We start from the raw sequence: 15,379 nt of genomic DNA, 5'->3' as shown, positions 1-15,379 counted from the left end.
GCAGCACTCACACACACACACACACACACACACACACACACACACACACACACACACACACACACACATCCCGCGCGTGCGCGTGTGAGGTAGCTCTAGAAAAAGTCAACAAGGCCACATTCGATCACACTCAGCTTCTGGCTGTCATGTGTAGTGCACCGAAACCACAGCTCCCTTTCCACTTCTACACCCCACAAACCTTTTCATTGTTTATCCCAGACGATTCATATACCCTGGCTCAATCCATTGACAGCACGTCGAACCCGGTATAACACATCGTTCCAATTCACTCTATTCCTTGTATGCCTTTCAACCTCCTGTATGTTTAGGTCCCGATCGTTCAAAATTATTTTCAATCCATCCATCCACCTTCAAATTGGTCTACCACTTCTCGTTCCCTCCACCTCTGACACATATATCCTCTTTGTCAATCTTTCCTCACTCATTCTCTCCATGTGACCAAACCATTTCAATACACCCTCTTCTGCTTTCTCAATCACACTCTTTTTCATTACCACACATATCTCTTACCCTTTCATTACTTACTCGATCAAACCACCTCACACCACATATAGACCTCAAATATCTCATTTTCTACACATCCACCCTCCTCCGAACAACCCTCTATAAAGCCCACGCCTCGCAACCATATAACATTGTTGGAACCACTATTCCTTCAAACATACCCATTTTTGCTTTTCGAGATAATGTTCTCGCATTCCATACATTCTTCAACTCTCTCAGAGCCTTCGCCCCCTTTCCAACCCTGTGACTCACTACCGCTTCCATGGTTCCATCCGCTACCAAATCCACTTCCAGATATCTAAAACACTTTACTTCCTCCAGTTTTTCTCCATTCAAACTCACATCCCAATTGACTTGTCCCTCAACCCTACTTACCTAATAACCTTGCTATTGTTCACATTTACTCTCAGCTTTCTTCTTTTTCACACTTTACCAAACTCAGTCACCAGTTTCTGCAGTTTCTCACCCGAATCTGCCACTAGCGCTGTATCATCAGCGAACAACAACTGACTCACTTCTCAAGCCCTCTCATAGACAACATACCGCATACTTGCCCCTCTTTCCAAAACTCTTGCATTCACCTCCCTCACAAACCCATCCATAAACAAATTAAACGAACATAGAGACATCATGCACCCCTGTCGACCCCGTTGCTCACCAATGTGAGACGAAGGGTATTCGAATACATAGTATTCGAATAGTTATTTCCTATCAACCAGGCTCATAGCCTAGTGGTTAGCATTTTAGACTCTTGCTCAAGGGTCCCGGATTCGATCCCGGCTGTTGGAGGTTTGTATGTTCCATGAATGTGCGCGTTCATATGCACTTTATTCGTATTCATATACCTCCGCGTTGTACAGTTAAGTTCGGTAATATTCTATCTGCTGGCTATGTGCGCCTGTTGGTAAATAACCGGTGTAGATCCCGTCGCTCACTAATGTGAGACGAAGGGTATTCGAGTACTCAGTATTCGAATAGTTGTTTCCTATCAGCCAGTCCCATAGCCTAGTGGTTAGCATTCCTGCCTCTTGCACAGGGGTCTCAGATTCGATCCTGGCTGTTGGGGGTTCGTAAGTTCTATGAATGTGCGCGTTCATATGCACTTTACTCGTATTCATATACCTCCGCGTTTTATAGTTAGGTTCGGTAAAATGCTTTCAGCTGGCTATGTGCTCCTGTTGGGAAATAACTGGTGTAGACCCCGTTGCTCACCAATGTAAGACGAAGGATATTCGAGTACTTAGTATTCGAATAGTTATTTCCTATCAGGCCGGTCCATAGCCTAGTGGTTAGCATTCCTGCCTCTTGCACAGGGGTCTCGGGGGGCGGTCCTGGATGTTGGAGGTTTGTATATATATGATATATATATATATATATATATATATATATATATATATTTTCTTCTTTCTTTCAAACTATTCGCCATTTCCCGCGTTAGCGAGGTAGCGTTAAGAACAGAGGACTGGGCCTTGGAGGGAATATCCTCACCTGGCCCCCTTCTCTGTTCCTTGTTTTGGAAAATTAAAAAAAAACGAGAGGGGAAGATTTCCAGCCCCCCGCTCCCTCCCCTTTTAGTCGCCTTCTACGACATGCAGGGAATACGTGGGAAGTATTCTTTCTCCCCTATATATATATGCTTTGTTGCTGTCTCCCTCGCTTGCGAGGCAGCGCAAGGAAACAGACGAAAGAATGGTCCAACCCGCCCACATACACATGCACACACACACACGTCCACACACGCAAACACACCCACCCATACATCTCAATGTTCACATATATACATATACATATATACACACGCACACAACTCACACCGTCCGCCCCCACCCGTTCCCATCGCCACCCCGCCACACACGGAACAACAACAACCCCCCCCCCCCCACGTGTGCGAGGTAGCGCTAGGAAAAGACAACAAAGGCCACATTCGTTCACACTCAGTCTCCAGCTGTCATGCAACAACGCACCGAAACCACAGCTCCCTTTCCACATATATATATATATATATATATATATATATATATATATATATATATATATATACATATATAAAGAGAGAGAGAGAGAGAGAGAGAGAGCCTACCTATGTGAGCTTGATCATGCCGTCGGTGTCTTTTATTTTCATTTTCTATTACCATTTCATTGTTTATGTATGTATTTGCAGGACTTGATAAATGAAGGTGCTATGAGTACTGGTACTTTATTATCATATGTTTGAACCTATTACATATAAGATCATAAATTATTCTGAAGATAGTAAACATTTCTGACACCTAAACAAACATAGACTCCTCTACAGGCTCCAAATGTTAGACTGCTAGACCTGCGGTTACTAATGTCCAGGTTTTGCTCCCACAAATATACTTAATTTAAAAGTATATGCTAATCTATTGTGCTTCTGGCTTTATTATTGAGCAAGGTTTTCTTATTGACATTCCACGGTCTGACAGGTGACAGCCAAAATCGATAAATGACAGTCTAGGTCTGATCAATGACAGACATGATTGACAAGCGTTAGCCCAGGTTTGACAAATGACAACTTAGGCCGACATATGACGGCAGCAATAGAAAAATGACAGCCACGTCTGAGAAATGACAGCCCAGTATGACAAATGAATCCCCAGGTCTGAGAAAACATAACCTAGCTGAAACATATGACAGTCCAGGTCTGACAATTGACTGCCCAGTTCTGACAAAAGACAGCCAAGATTGACAATTAACAGCCTAGGTCTGATAAATGACTGACAAACTCTGACAAATGACAACCCAGATCTGACATATGATCACTGTCCATCCTATGCTTTTGTCACTTCCAATCTATTTTAATCATTATTTGTTTTGGTTGGAAAACTTAGATTTTTTTTCTTTTGCTTAACATTTTTTTTTTCATTATTCAATTATCAAAACTTGAAATCATTATCTTTTATTTGTAGATAGATGGTCAAGAATTGGCAAAGCACATTTCAGTGAAATATACAAAGTGGTTAGAGATTTTATATAGCTATTACTTGAATCTGTGTCATCATTTTTGTCTCGTTTTCTACAGAAAGGATGAAATATATTTTCTGTCTCTTTTCCATATCATGAGAGAATCATTTTGCTTATGACGATAATGATGAACTTGTTGTGTCCCTCATGGTCAGTATCAGATGATTCTCATCAAGTATATCTCTGATGGTCTTCAGAATAGGTTTATTTGTAGCTTTGTCAAACTAATGTAAAACTTGAAACATCTTGTTAGAAAATAAGAAAATTCGTAATCCATCCAAACTCTTCTGAAAGTTCTGCTGGAGGAAGGTTGATGGGATACCACAGTCTTGTGTGTTCAGTGAGTCAGCATCAGGATCGGTGGGACATGTGGAACATCAGACCAGGTCAACGTAGGCTGGGTAGGTTATGCTGGGATTTCCGTCTGTAAGCAAATGCATCGATATAATGCCTTCACATAATTACTATCATTGACATATTTCAACTCAACCAAACACATATAATATCTTCACATAATTACTATCACTGACATATTTCAACTCAACCAAACACAGACAAAACAAACACACATCCTGTGTGCCTGTGTGAGTTTCAGTGTGTACATGTATAGAGAGACCTTCAGAGAATGGGAGAGATTAAAACAAAATTCCTAAAGCTGTGTGAGTGAAATCATCTATTAACGACAATGTGGGAGAAGCCTAATGACTCACCGCTAACAAACTGAAAACATTTCCACAATATTAGAATGGAGAGAATTAAGGTCATTATATACGAGGAGCATACCTCACTTTACATGCAAACGGTCAGTCTATTCTTATTGTATTTTCTCAACTACTCATCATCACAATCGCAAATGAATTAACTATATTTATATATATCATTTATGATTATTTGCCATTTCCCGCATTAGCAAAGTAACGTCAAGAACAGAGGACTGAGCCTTATAGGAACATACATATATAGGTAGCATGTTCAAGGAAAGGAGCCTGGATGTTTTGCCTCTGAGTGAAACGAAGCTCAAGTGTAAAGGGGAAGAGTAGTTTGGGAATGTCTTGGGAGTAAAGTCAGGGGTTAGTGACAGAACAAGAGCAAGGGAAGGAGTAGCACTACTCCTGAAACAGGAGTGGTGGCAGTATGTGATAGAGTGTAAAAAAGTAAAGTCTAGATTGATATGGGTAAAACTAAAAGTGGATGGAGAGAGATGGGTTATTATTGGTGCATATGCACCTAAGCATGGGAAGAAAGATAATGCGAGGCAAGTGTTTTGGGAGCAGCTGAGTGAGTGTGTTAGTAGTTTCGATGCACGAGATCGGGTTATAGTGATGGGTGATTCAAATGCAAAGGTGAGTAATGTGGCATGTGTACGTTGGTGTACATGGGGTGTTCAGTGTTGTAAATGGAAATGATGAAGAGCTTATAGATCTATATGCTGAAAAAAGACTGGTGATTGGGAATACGTGGTTTAAAAAGAGAAATATATATAAGTATACGTATGTAAGTAGGAGAGATGGGCAGAGAGCGTTATTGGATTACGTGTTAATTGATAGGTGCGCAAAAGACACTCTTTTGGATGTTCATGTGACCAGGGGTGCAACTGGAGGGATGTCTGATCATTATCTTGTAGAGGCAAAGGTGAAGATTTGTAGAGGATGTAAGAAAAGAAGAGAGAATGTTGGGGTGAAAAGAGTGGTGAGAGTAAGTGAACTTGGGAAGGAGACTTGTGTGAGGAAGTACTAGGAGGGACTGAGTACAGAAAGGAAAAAGGTAAGAACAAAGGACGTAAGGGGAGTGGGGGAGGAATGGGATGTATTTAGGTAAAGAGTGATGGCTTGCGCAAAAGATGCTTCTGGCATGAGAAGCGTGGGAGGTGGGAAAATTAGAAAGTGAAGTGAGTGGTGAGATGAAGAGGCAAGATTATTAGTGAAAGAGAAGAGAGAGGCATTTAGACGATTTTTGCAAGGAAATAATGCAAGTGAGTGGAAGATGTATAAAAGAAAGAGGCAGGAGGTCAAGAGAAAGGTGCAAGAGATCAAGAGAAAGGTGTAAGAGGTGGAAAAGAGGCCAAATGAGAGTTAGGGTGAGAAAGTATAATTAAATTATAGGGAGAACAAAAAAAAGTTTTGGAAGAAGGTGAAAAAGTGCGAAAGACAATGGAATAATTGGGAACATCAGTGAAGGGGGCTAATGGGTAGGTGATATCAAGTAGTTGTGATATGAGAAGGAGATGAAGTGATTATTTTGAAAGTTTGTTGAATGCGTTTCATGATAGGGTGGCAGATATAAGGCGTGTTGGTCGAAGTGGTGTGCAAAGTGAGAGGGTTAGGGAGAATGATTTAGTAAACAGAAAAGAGGTAGTAAAAGCTTTGCGGAAGATAAAAGCCGGCAAGGCAGCGGGTTTGGATGGTATTGCAGTGGAATGAATTAAAAAGAGGGGTGACAGTATTGTTGACTGGTTGGTAAAGTTATCTAATGCATGGATGACACATGGTGAGGTGCCTGAGGATTGGCGGAGTCCTTGCATGGAGAAATTGTACAAAGTCAAAGGGGATAAAAGTGAGTGCGCAAATTACAGAGGTATAAGTTTGTTGAGTATTCCTAGGAATTTATATGGGAGGGTATTGATTGAAAGGGTGAAGGCAAGTACAGAGCATAAGATTGGGTAAGAGCAATGTGGTTTCAGAAGTAGTGGAGGATATGTGGATCAGGTGTTTGCTTTGAAGAATGTATGTGAGAAATACTTAGAAAAGCAAATGGATTTTTAAGTAGCATTTATGGATCTGGCGAAGGCATAAGATAGAGTTGATAGAGATGCTCTGTGGAAGGTACTAATAGTATATGGTGTAGGAACCAAGTTGGGAGAAGCAGTGAAAAGTTTTTTATCGAGGATGTAATGCATGTGTACGTTTAAGAAGAGAGGAAAGTGATTGGTTCTCAGTGAATAATGGTTTCCGGCAGGGGTACGTGATGTCTCTATGGGTATTTGATTTGTTTATGAATGGGGTTGTTAGGGAGGTAAATGCAAGAGTTTTGGAAAGAGGGCCAAGTATGCAGTCTGTTGTGGATGAGATAGCTTGGGAAGTGAGTCAGTTGTTGTTCGCTGATGATACAGCGCTGGTGGCTGATTCGGGTGAGAAACTGCAGAAGCTGGTGACTGAGTTTGGTAAAGTTTGTGAGAGAAGAAAGTTGAGAGTAAGTGTGAATAAGAGCAAGGTTATTAGGTAGAGTAGGGTTGAGGGACAAGTCAATTGGGAGATAAGTTTGAATGGAGAAAACCTGGAGGAAGTGAAGAGTTTTAGATGTCTGTGAGTGGATTTGGCAGTGGATGGAACTATGGAAGCGAAAGTGAGTCATAGGATGGGGGATGGGACAAAATTTCTGGGAGCCTTGAAAAATGTGAGGAAATCGAAAAAGTTATCTTGGAAAGCAAAAATGGGTATGTTTGAAGGATAATGGTTTCAACAATGTTATATTGTTGCGAGGCGTGGGCTATAGATAGAGTTGTGCGGAGGAGGGTGGATGTGCTGGAAATGATATGTTTGAGGACAGCATGTGGTGTGAGGTGGTTTGATCGAGTAAGTAATAAAAGGGTAAGAGAGAAGTGTGGTAATAAAAAGAGGGTGGTTGAGAGAGCAGAAGTGGGTGTTTTGAAATGGTTTGGTCACATGGAGAGAATGAGTGAGGAAAGATTGACCAAGAGGATATATTTGTTAGAGGTGGAGGGAACAAGGAGTAGTGGGAGATCAAATTGGAGGTGGAAAGATGGAATGAAAAAGATTTTGAGTGATTGGGGCCTGAACATGCAGGAAGGTGAAAGGCATGCAAGGGATAGAGTGAATTGGAAAGATGTGGTATACCGGGGTCGACGTGCTGTCAATGGATTAAACCAGGGCAAGTGAAACGTCTGGGGTAAAGCAGAGAAAATTTTGTGCGGCCTGGATGTGGAAAGAGAGCTCTGGTTTCCGTGCATTATATATGACAGGAAGAGACAGAGTGTGAAAAAATGGGGCCTTTCTTGTCTTTTCGTAGCGCTACCTCGCGCAGATGCGGGGGGATGGGGCTGTCATTTCATGTGTGGCGTCGTAGCGACGAGAATGAATAAGGGCACACAGTATGAATTATGTACATATGTATATATATATATATATATATATATATATATATATATATATATATATATATATATATATATATATATATATATATATATATACATATATATATATATATATATATATATATATATATATATATATATATATATATATATATATGTATATATATATATATATATATATATATATATATATATATATATATATATATATATATATATATATATATAAATATATTGGAAAGTATCATAATTTTGCGCGTGATCACGATATTCCTATGAGTCCACGGGGAAAATGAAACACGAAAAGTTCCCAAGTGTACTTTCGTGTAATAATCACATCATTAGGGGAGACACAAGAGAGAAATATAACAGTCTCTTCGATGTATATCAGCTGACTGTTATATTTCTCGCTTGTGTCTCCCCTGATGATGTGATTATTACACGAAAGTGCACTTGGGAACTTTTCGTGTTTCATTTTCCCCGTGGACTCATAGTAATATATATATATATATATATATATATATATATATATATATATTTTTTTTTTTTTTTTTTTTTTTTTTTCAAACTATTCGCCATTTCCCGCATTAGCGAGGTAGCGTTAAGAACAGATGACTGAGCCTTTGAGGGAATACCCTCACCTGGCCCAATTCTCTGTTCCTTCTTTTGGAAAAAAAAAAAAAAAGAAAAAAAAAAAAACGAGAGGGGAGGATTTCCAGCCCCCCACTCCCTCCCCTTTTAGTCGCCTTCTACGACACGCAGGGAATACGTGGGAAGTATATATATATATATATATATATATATATATATATATATATATATATATATATATATATATATATATATTTATATTTTTCTTTTTTTTTTGCTTTGTTGCTGTTTCCCGCGTTTGCGAGGTAGCGCAACGAAGCAGACGAAAGAAATGGCCCAATCCACCCCCATACACATGTATATACATACACGTCCACACAAGCAAATATACATACCTACACAGCTTTCCATGCTTTACCCCAGGCGCTTCACATGCCCTGATTCAAATCACGGACAGCACGTCAACCCCGGTATACCACATCGATCCAATTCACTCTATGCCTCGCCCTCCTTTCACCCTTCTGCATGTTCAGGCCCCGATCACACAAAATCTTTTTCACCCCATCTTTCCACCTCCAATTTGGTCTCCCACTTCTCCTCGTTCCCTCCACCTCCGACATATATATCCTCTTGGTCAATCTTTCCTCACTCATTCTCTCCATGTGCCCAAACCATTTCAAAACACCCTCTTCTGCTCTCTCAACCACGCTCTTCTTATTTCCACACATCTCTCTTACCCTTACGTTACTTACTCGATCAAACCACCTCACACCACACATTGTCCTCAAACATCTCATTTCCAGCACATCCGCCCTCCTGCGCACAACTCTATCAATAGCCCACGCCTCGCAACCATACAAAATTGTTGGAGCCACTATTTCTTCAAACATACCCATTTTTGCTTTCCGAGATAATGTTCTCGACTTCCACACATTTTTCAAGGTTCCCAAAATTTTCGCCCCCTCCCCCACCCTATGATCCACTTCCGCTTCCATGGTTCCATCCGCTGACAGATCCACTCCCAGATATCTAAAACACTTCACTTCCTCCAGTTTTTCTCCATTCAAACTCACCTCCCAATTGACTTGACCCTCAACCCTACTGTACCTAATAACCTTGCTCTTATTCACATTTACTCTTAACTTTCTTCTTCCACACACTTTACCAAACTCAGTATATATATATATATATATATATATATATAAAGAGAGAGAGAGAGAGAGCCTACCTATGTGAGCTTGATCATGCCGTCGGTGTCTTTTATTTTCATTTTCTATTACCATTTCATTGTTTATGTATGTATTTGCAGGACTTGATAAATGAAGGTGCTGTGAGTACTGGTACTTTATTATCATATGTTTGAATCTATTACATATAAGATCATGAATTATTCTGAAGATAGTAAACTTATTTCTGACACCTAAACAAACAGACTCCTCTACAGGCTCCAAATATGTTAGACTGCTCGACCTGCGGTTACTAATGTCCAGGTTTTGCTCCCACAAATATACTTCATTTTAAAGTATATGCTAATCTATTGTACTTCTGGCTTTATTACTGAGCAAGGTTTTCTTATTGACATCCCAAGGTCTGAGAGGTGACAGCCAAAATCGATAAATAACAGACTAGGTCTGATCTATGACAGACATAATTGACAAGCGTTAGCCCAGGTTTGACAAATTACAGCTTAGACTGACATATGACGGCAGCGATTGAAAAATGACAGCCCACGTCTGAGAAATGACAGCCCAGTATGACAAATGAAACCCCAGGTCTGAGAAAACATAGCCTAGCTGAAACATATGACAGTCCAGGTGTGACAATTGACTGCCCAGTTCTGACAAAAGACAGCCAAGTTTGACCATTAACAGCCTTGGTCTGATAAATGACTGACAAACTCTGGCAAATGACAACCCAGATCTGACATATGATCATTGTCCATCCTATGCTTTTGTCACTTCCAATCTATTTTAATCATTATTTGTTTTGGTAGGAAAACTTAGATTTTTTTTTTCTTTTGCTTAACATGTTTTTTTTTCATTATTCAATTATCAAGACTTGAAATCATTATTTTTCATTAGTAGATAGATGGTCAAGAATTGGCAAAGCACATATCAGTGAAATATACAAAGTGGTTAGAGATTTTATATAGCTATTACTTGAATTTGTGTCATCATTTTTGTCTCGTTTTCTACAGAAAGGATGAAATAGATTTTCTGTTTCTTTTCCATATCATGAGAGAATCATTTTGCTTATGACGATAATGATGAACTTGTTGTGTCCCTCATGGTCAATATCAGATGATTCTCATCAAGTATATCTCTGATGGTCTTCAGAATAGGTTTATTTGTAGCTTTGTCAAACTAATGTAAAACTTGAAACATCTTGTTAGAAAATAAGAAAATTCGTAATCCATCCAAACTCTTCGGAAAGTTCTGCTGGAGGAAGGTTGATGGGATACCACAGTCTTGTGTGTTCAGTGAGTCAGCATCAGGATCGGTGGGACATGTGGAACATCAGACCAGGTCAACGTAGGCTGGGTAGGTTATGCTGGGATTTCCGTCTGTGAGTAAATGCATCGATATAATGCCTTCACATAATTACTATCATTGACATATTTCAACTCAACCAAACACATATAATATCTTCACATAATTACTATCATTGACATATTTCAACTCAACCAAACACAGACAAAACAAACACACATCCTGTGTGCCTGTGTGAGTTTCAGTGTGTACATGTATAGAGAGACCTTCAGAGAATGGGAGAGATTAAAACAAAATTCCTAAAGCTGTGTGAGTGAAATCATCTATTAAAGACAATGTGGGAGAAGCCTAATGACTCACCGCTAACAAACTGAAAACATTTCCACAATATTAGAATGGAGAGAAATAAGGTCATTATATGCGAGGAGCATACCTCACTTTACATGCAAACGGTCAGTCTATTCTTATTGTATTTTCTCAACTACTCATCATCACAATCGCAAATGAATTAACTATATTTATATATATCATTTCTGATTATTTGCCATTTCCCGCATTAGCAAAGTAACGTCAAGAACAGAGGACTGAGCCTTATAGGAACATACATATATAGGTAGCATGTTCAAGGAAAGGAGCCTGGATGTTTTGCCTCTGAGTGAAACGAAGCTCAAGTGTAAAGGGGAAGAGTAGTTTGGGAATGTCTTGGGAGTAAAGTCAGGGGTTAGTGACAGAACAAGAGCAAGGGAAGGAGTAGCACTACTCCTGAAACAGGAGTGGTGGCAGTATGTGATAGAGTGTAAAAAAGTAAAGTCTAGATTGATATGGGTAAAACTAAAAGTGGATGGAGAGAGATGGGTTATTATTGGTGCATATGCACCTAAGCATGGGAAGAAAGATAATGCGAGGCAAGTGTTTTGGGAGCAGCTGAGTGAGTGTGTTAGTAGTTTCGATGCACGAGATCGGGTTATAGTGATGGGTGATTCAAATGCAAAGGTGAGTAATGTGGCATGTGTACGTTGGTGTACATGGGGTGTTCAGTGTTGTAAATGGAAATGATGAAGAGCTTATAGATCTATATGCTGAAAAAAGACTGGTGATTGGGAATACGTGGTTTAAAAAGAGAAATATATATAAGTATACGTATGTAAGTAGGAGAGATGGGCAGAGAGCGTTATTGGATTACGTGTTAATTGATAGGTGCGCAAAAGACACTCTTTTGGATGTTCATGTGACCAGGGGTGCAACTGGAGGGATGTCTGATCATTATCTTGTAGAGGCAAAGGTGAAGATTTGTAGAGGATGTAAGAAAAGAAGAGAGAATGTTGGGGTGAAAAGAGTGGTGAGAGTAAGTGAACTTGGGAAGGAGACTTGTGTGAGGAAGTACCAGGAGGGACTGAGTACAGAAAGGAAAAAGGTAAGAACAAAGGACGTAAGGGGAGTGGGGGAGGAATGGGATGTATTTAGGTAAAGAGTGATGGCTTGCGCAAAAGATGCTTCTGGCATGAGAAGCGTGGGAGGTGGGAAAATTAGAAAGTGAAGTGAGTGGTGAGATGAAGAGGCAAGATTATTAGTGAAAGAGAAGAGAGAGGCATTTAGACGATTTTTGCAAGGAAATAATGCAAGTGAGTGGAAGATGTATAAAAGAAAGAGGCAGGAGGTCAAGAGAAAGGTGCAAGAGATCAAGAGAAAGGTGTAAGAGGTGAAAAAGAGGCCAAATGAGAGTTAGGGTGAGAAAGTATAATTAAATTATAGGGAGAACAAAAAAAAGTTTTGGAAGAAGGTGAAAAAGTGCGAAAGACAATGGAATAATTGGGAACATCAGTGAAGGGGGCTAATGGGTAGGTGATATCAAGTAGTTGTGATATGAGAAGGAGATGAAGTGATTATTTTGAAAGTTTGTTGAATGCGTTTCATGATAGGGTGGCAGATATAAGGCGTGTTGGTCGAAGTGGTGTGCAAAGTGAGAGGGTTAGGGAGAATGATTTAGTAAACAGAAAAGAGGTAGTAAAAGCTTTGCGGAAGATAAAAGCCGGCAAGGCAGCGGGTTTGGATGGTATTGCAGTGGAATGAATTAAAAAGAGGGGTGACAGTATTGTTGACTGGTTGGTAAAGTTATCTAATGCATGGATGACACATGGTGAGGTGCCTGAGGATTGGCGGAGTCCTTGCATGCAGAAATTGTACAAAGTCAAAGGGGATAAAAGTGAGTGCGCAAATTACAGAGGTATAAGTTTGTTGAGTATTCCTAGGAATTTATATGGGAGGGTATTGATTGAAAGGGTGAAGGCAAGTACAGAGCATAAGATTGGGTAAGAGCAATGTGGTTTCAGAAGTAGTGGAGGATATGTGGATCAGGTGTTTGCTTTGAAGAATGTATGTGAGAAATACTTAGAAAAGCAAATGGATTTTTAAGTAGCATTTATGGATCTGGCGAAGGCATAAGATAGAGTTGATAGAGATGCTCTGTGGAAGGTACTAATAGTATATGGTGTAGGAACCAAGTTGGGAGAAGCAGTGAAAAGTTTTTTTATCGAGGATGTAATGCATGTGTACGTTTAAGAAGAGAGGAAAGTGATTGGTTCTCAGTGAATAATGGTTTCCGGCAGGGGTACGTGATGTCTCTATGGGTATTTGATTTGTTTATGAATGGGGTTGTTAGGGAGGTAAATGCAAGAGTTTTGGAAAGAGGGCCAAGTATGCAGTCTGTTGTGGATGAGAGAGCTTGGGAAGTGAGTCAGTTGTTGGTCGCTGATGATACAGCGCTGGTGGCTGATTCGGGTGAGAAACTGCAGAAGCTGGTGACTGAGTTTGGTAAAGTTTGTGAGAGAAGAAAGTTGAGAGTAAGTGTGAATAAGAGCAAGGTTATTAGGTAGAGTAGGGTTGAGGGACAAGTCAATTGGGAGATAAGTTTGAATGGAGAAAACCTGGAGGAAGTGAAGAGTTTTAGATGTCTGTGAGTGGATTTGGCAGTGGATGGAACTATGGAAGCGAAAGTGAGTCATAGGATGGGGGATGGGACAAAATTTCTGGGAGCCTTGAAAAATGTGAGGAAATCGAGAAAGTTATCTTGGAAAGCAAAAATGGGTATGTTTGAAGGATAATGGTTTCAACAATGTTATATTGTTGCGAGGCGTGGGCTATAGATAGAGTTGTGCGGAGGAGGGTGGATGTGCTGGAAATGATATGTTTGAGGACAGCATGTGGTGTGAGGTGGTTTGATCGAGTAAGTAATAAAAGGGTAAGAGAGAAGTGTGGTAATAAAAAGAGGGTGGTTGAGAGAGCAGATGTGGGTGTTTTGAAATGGTTTGGTCACATGGAGAGAATGAGTGAGGAAAGATTGACCAAGAGGATATATATGTTAGAGGTGGAGGGAACAAGGAGTAGTGGGAGATCAAATTGGAGGTGGAAAGATGGAATGAAAAGGATTTTGAGTGATTGGGGCCTGAACATGCAGGAAGGTGAAAGGCATGCAAGGGATAGAGTGAATTGGAAAGATGTGGTATACCGGGGTCGACGTGCTGTCAATGGATTAAACCAGGGCAAGTGAAACGTCTGGGGCAAAGCAGAGAAAATTTTGTGCGGCCTGGATGTGGAAAGAGAGCTCTGGTTTCCGTGCATTATATATGACAGGAAGAGACAGAGTGTGAAAGAATGGGGCCTTTCTTGTCTTTTCGTAGCGCTACCTCGCGCAGATGCGGGGGGATGGGGCTGTCATTTCATGTGTGGCGTCGTAGCGACGAGAATGAATAAGGGCACACAGTATGAATTATGTACATATGTATATATATATATATATATATATATATATATATATATATATATATATATATATATATATATATAAATATATTGGAAAGAATCATAATTTTGCGCGTGATCACGATATTCCTATGAGTCCACGGGGAAAATGAAACACGAAAAGTTCCCAAGTGTACTTTCGTGTAATAATCACATCATTAGGGGAGACACAAGAGAGAAATATAACAGTCTCTTCGATGTATATCAGCTGACTGTTATATTTCTCGCTTGTGTCTCCCCTGATGATGTGATTATTACACGAAAGTGCACTTGGGAACTTTTCGTGTTTCATTTTCCCCGTGGACTCATAGGAATATATATATATATATATATATATATATATATATATATATATATATATATATATATATATATATATATATCTTTTCTTTTTTTTTGCTTTGTTGCTGTTTCCCGCGTTTGCGAGGTAGCGCAACGAAGCAGACGAAAGAAATGGCCCAACCCACCCCCATACACATGTATATACATACACGTCCACACAAGCAAATATACATACCTACACAGCTTCCATGCTTTACCCCAGGCGCTTCACATGCCCTGATTCAAATCACGGACAGCACGTCAACCCCGGTATACCACATCGATCCAATTCACTTTATTCCTCGCCCTCCTTTCACCCTCCTGCATGTTCAGGCCCCGATCACACAAAATCTTTTTCACTCCATCTTTCCACCTCCAATTTGGTCTCCCACTTCTCCTCGTTCCCTCCACCTCCGACATATATATCCTCTTGGTCAATCTTTCCTCACTCATTCTCTCCATGTGCCCAAACCATTTCAAAACACCCTCTTCTGCTCTCTCAACCACGCTCTTCTTATTTCCACACATCTCTCTTACCCTTACGTTACTTACTCGA

At 40.1% G+C, this 15,379-nt stretch overlaps 1 protein-coding gene across 2 annotated transcripts in view; it reads right to left on the bottom strand.

Annotated features, from left to right (window-relative positions):
• Positions 1–15,379, bottom strand: part of LOC139765788 (uncharacterized) — a 121,683-nt gene that overhangs the window by 51,912 nt on the left and 54,392 nt on the right. Inside the window, exon 4 of one of the 2 annotated variants that reach the window (XM_071693582.1) lies at positions 9,555–10,778. The exons of the other annotated variant lie outside the window; for it this stretch is intronic. Coding sequence (XP_071549683.1) covers positions 10,761–10,778 — 18 coding nt within the window. The 3' untranslated portion in view covers positions 9,555–10,760. Of the gene's footprint in view, positions 1–9,554; positions 10,779–15,379 lie in introns of those variants that run through there. 2 annotated transcript variants of the gene reach the window in all.

This window comes from Panulirus ornatus, chromosome 56 (assembly GCF_036320965.1).
Source record: "Panulirus ornatus isolate Po-2019 chromosome 56, ASM3632096v1, whole genome shotgun sequence".
Taxonomy (NCBI): domain Eukaryota; kingdom Metazoa; phylum Arthropoda; class Malacostraca; order Decapoda; family Palinuridae; genus Panulirus; species Panulirus ornatus.
Note: the sequence above shows the minus strand (reverse complement) of the source record. Positions and strands in the feature narration are given on the sequence as shown.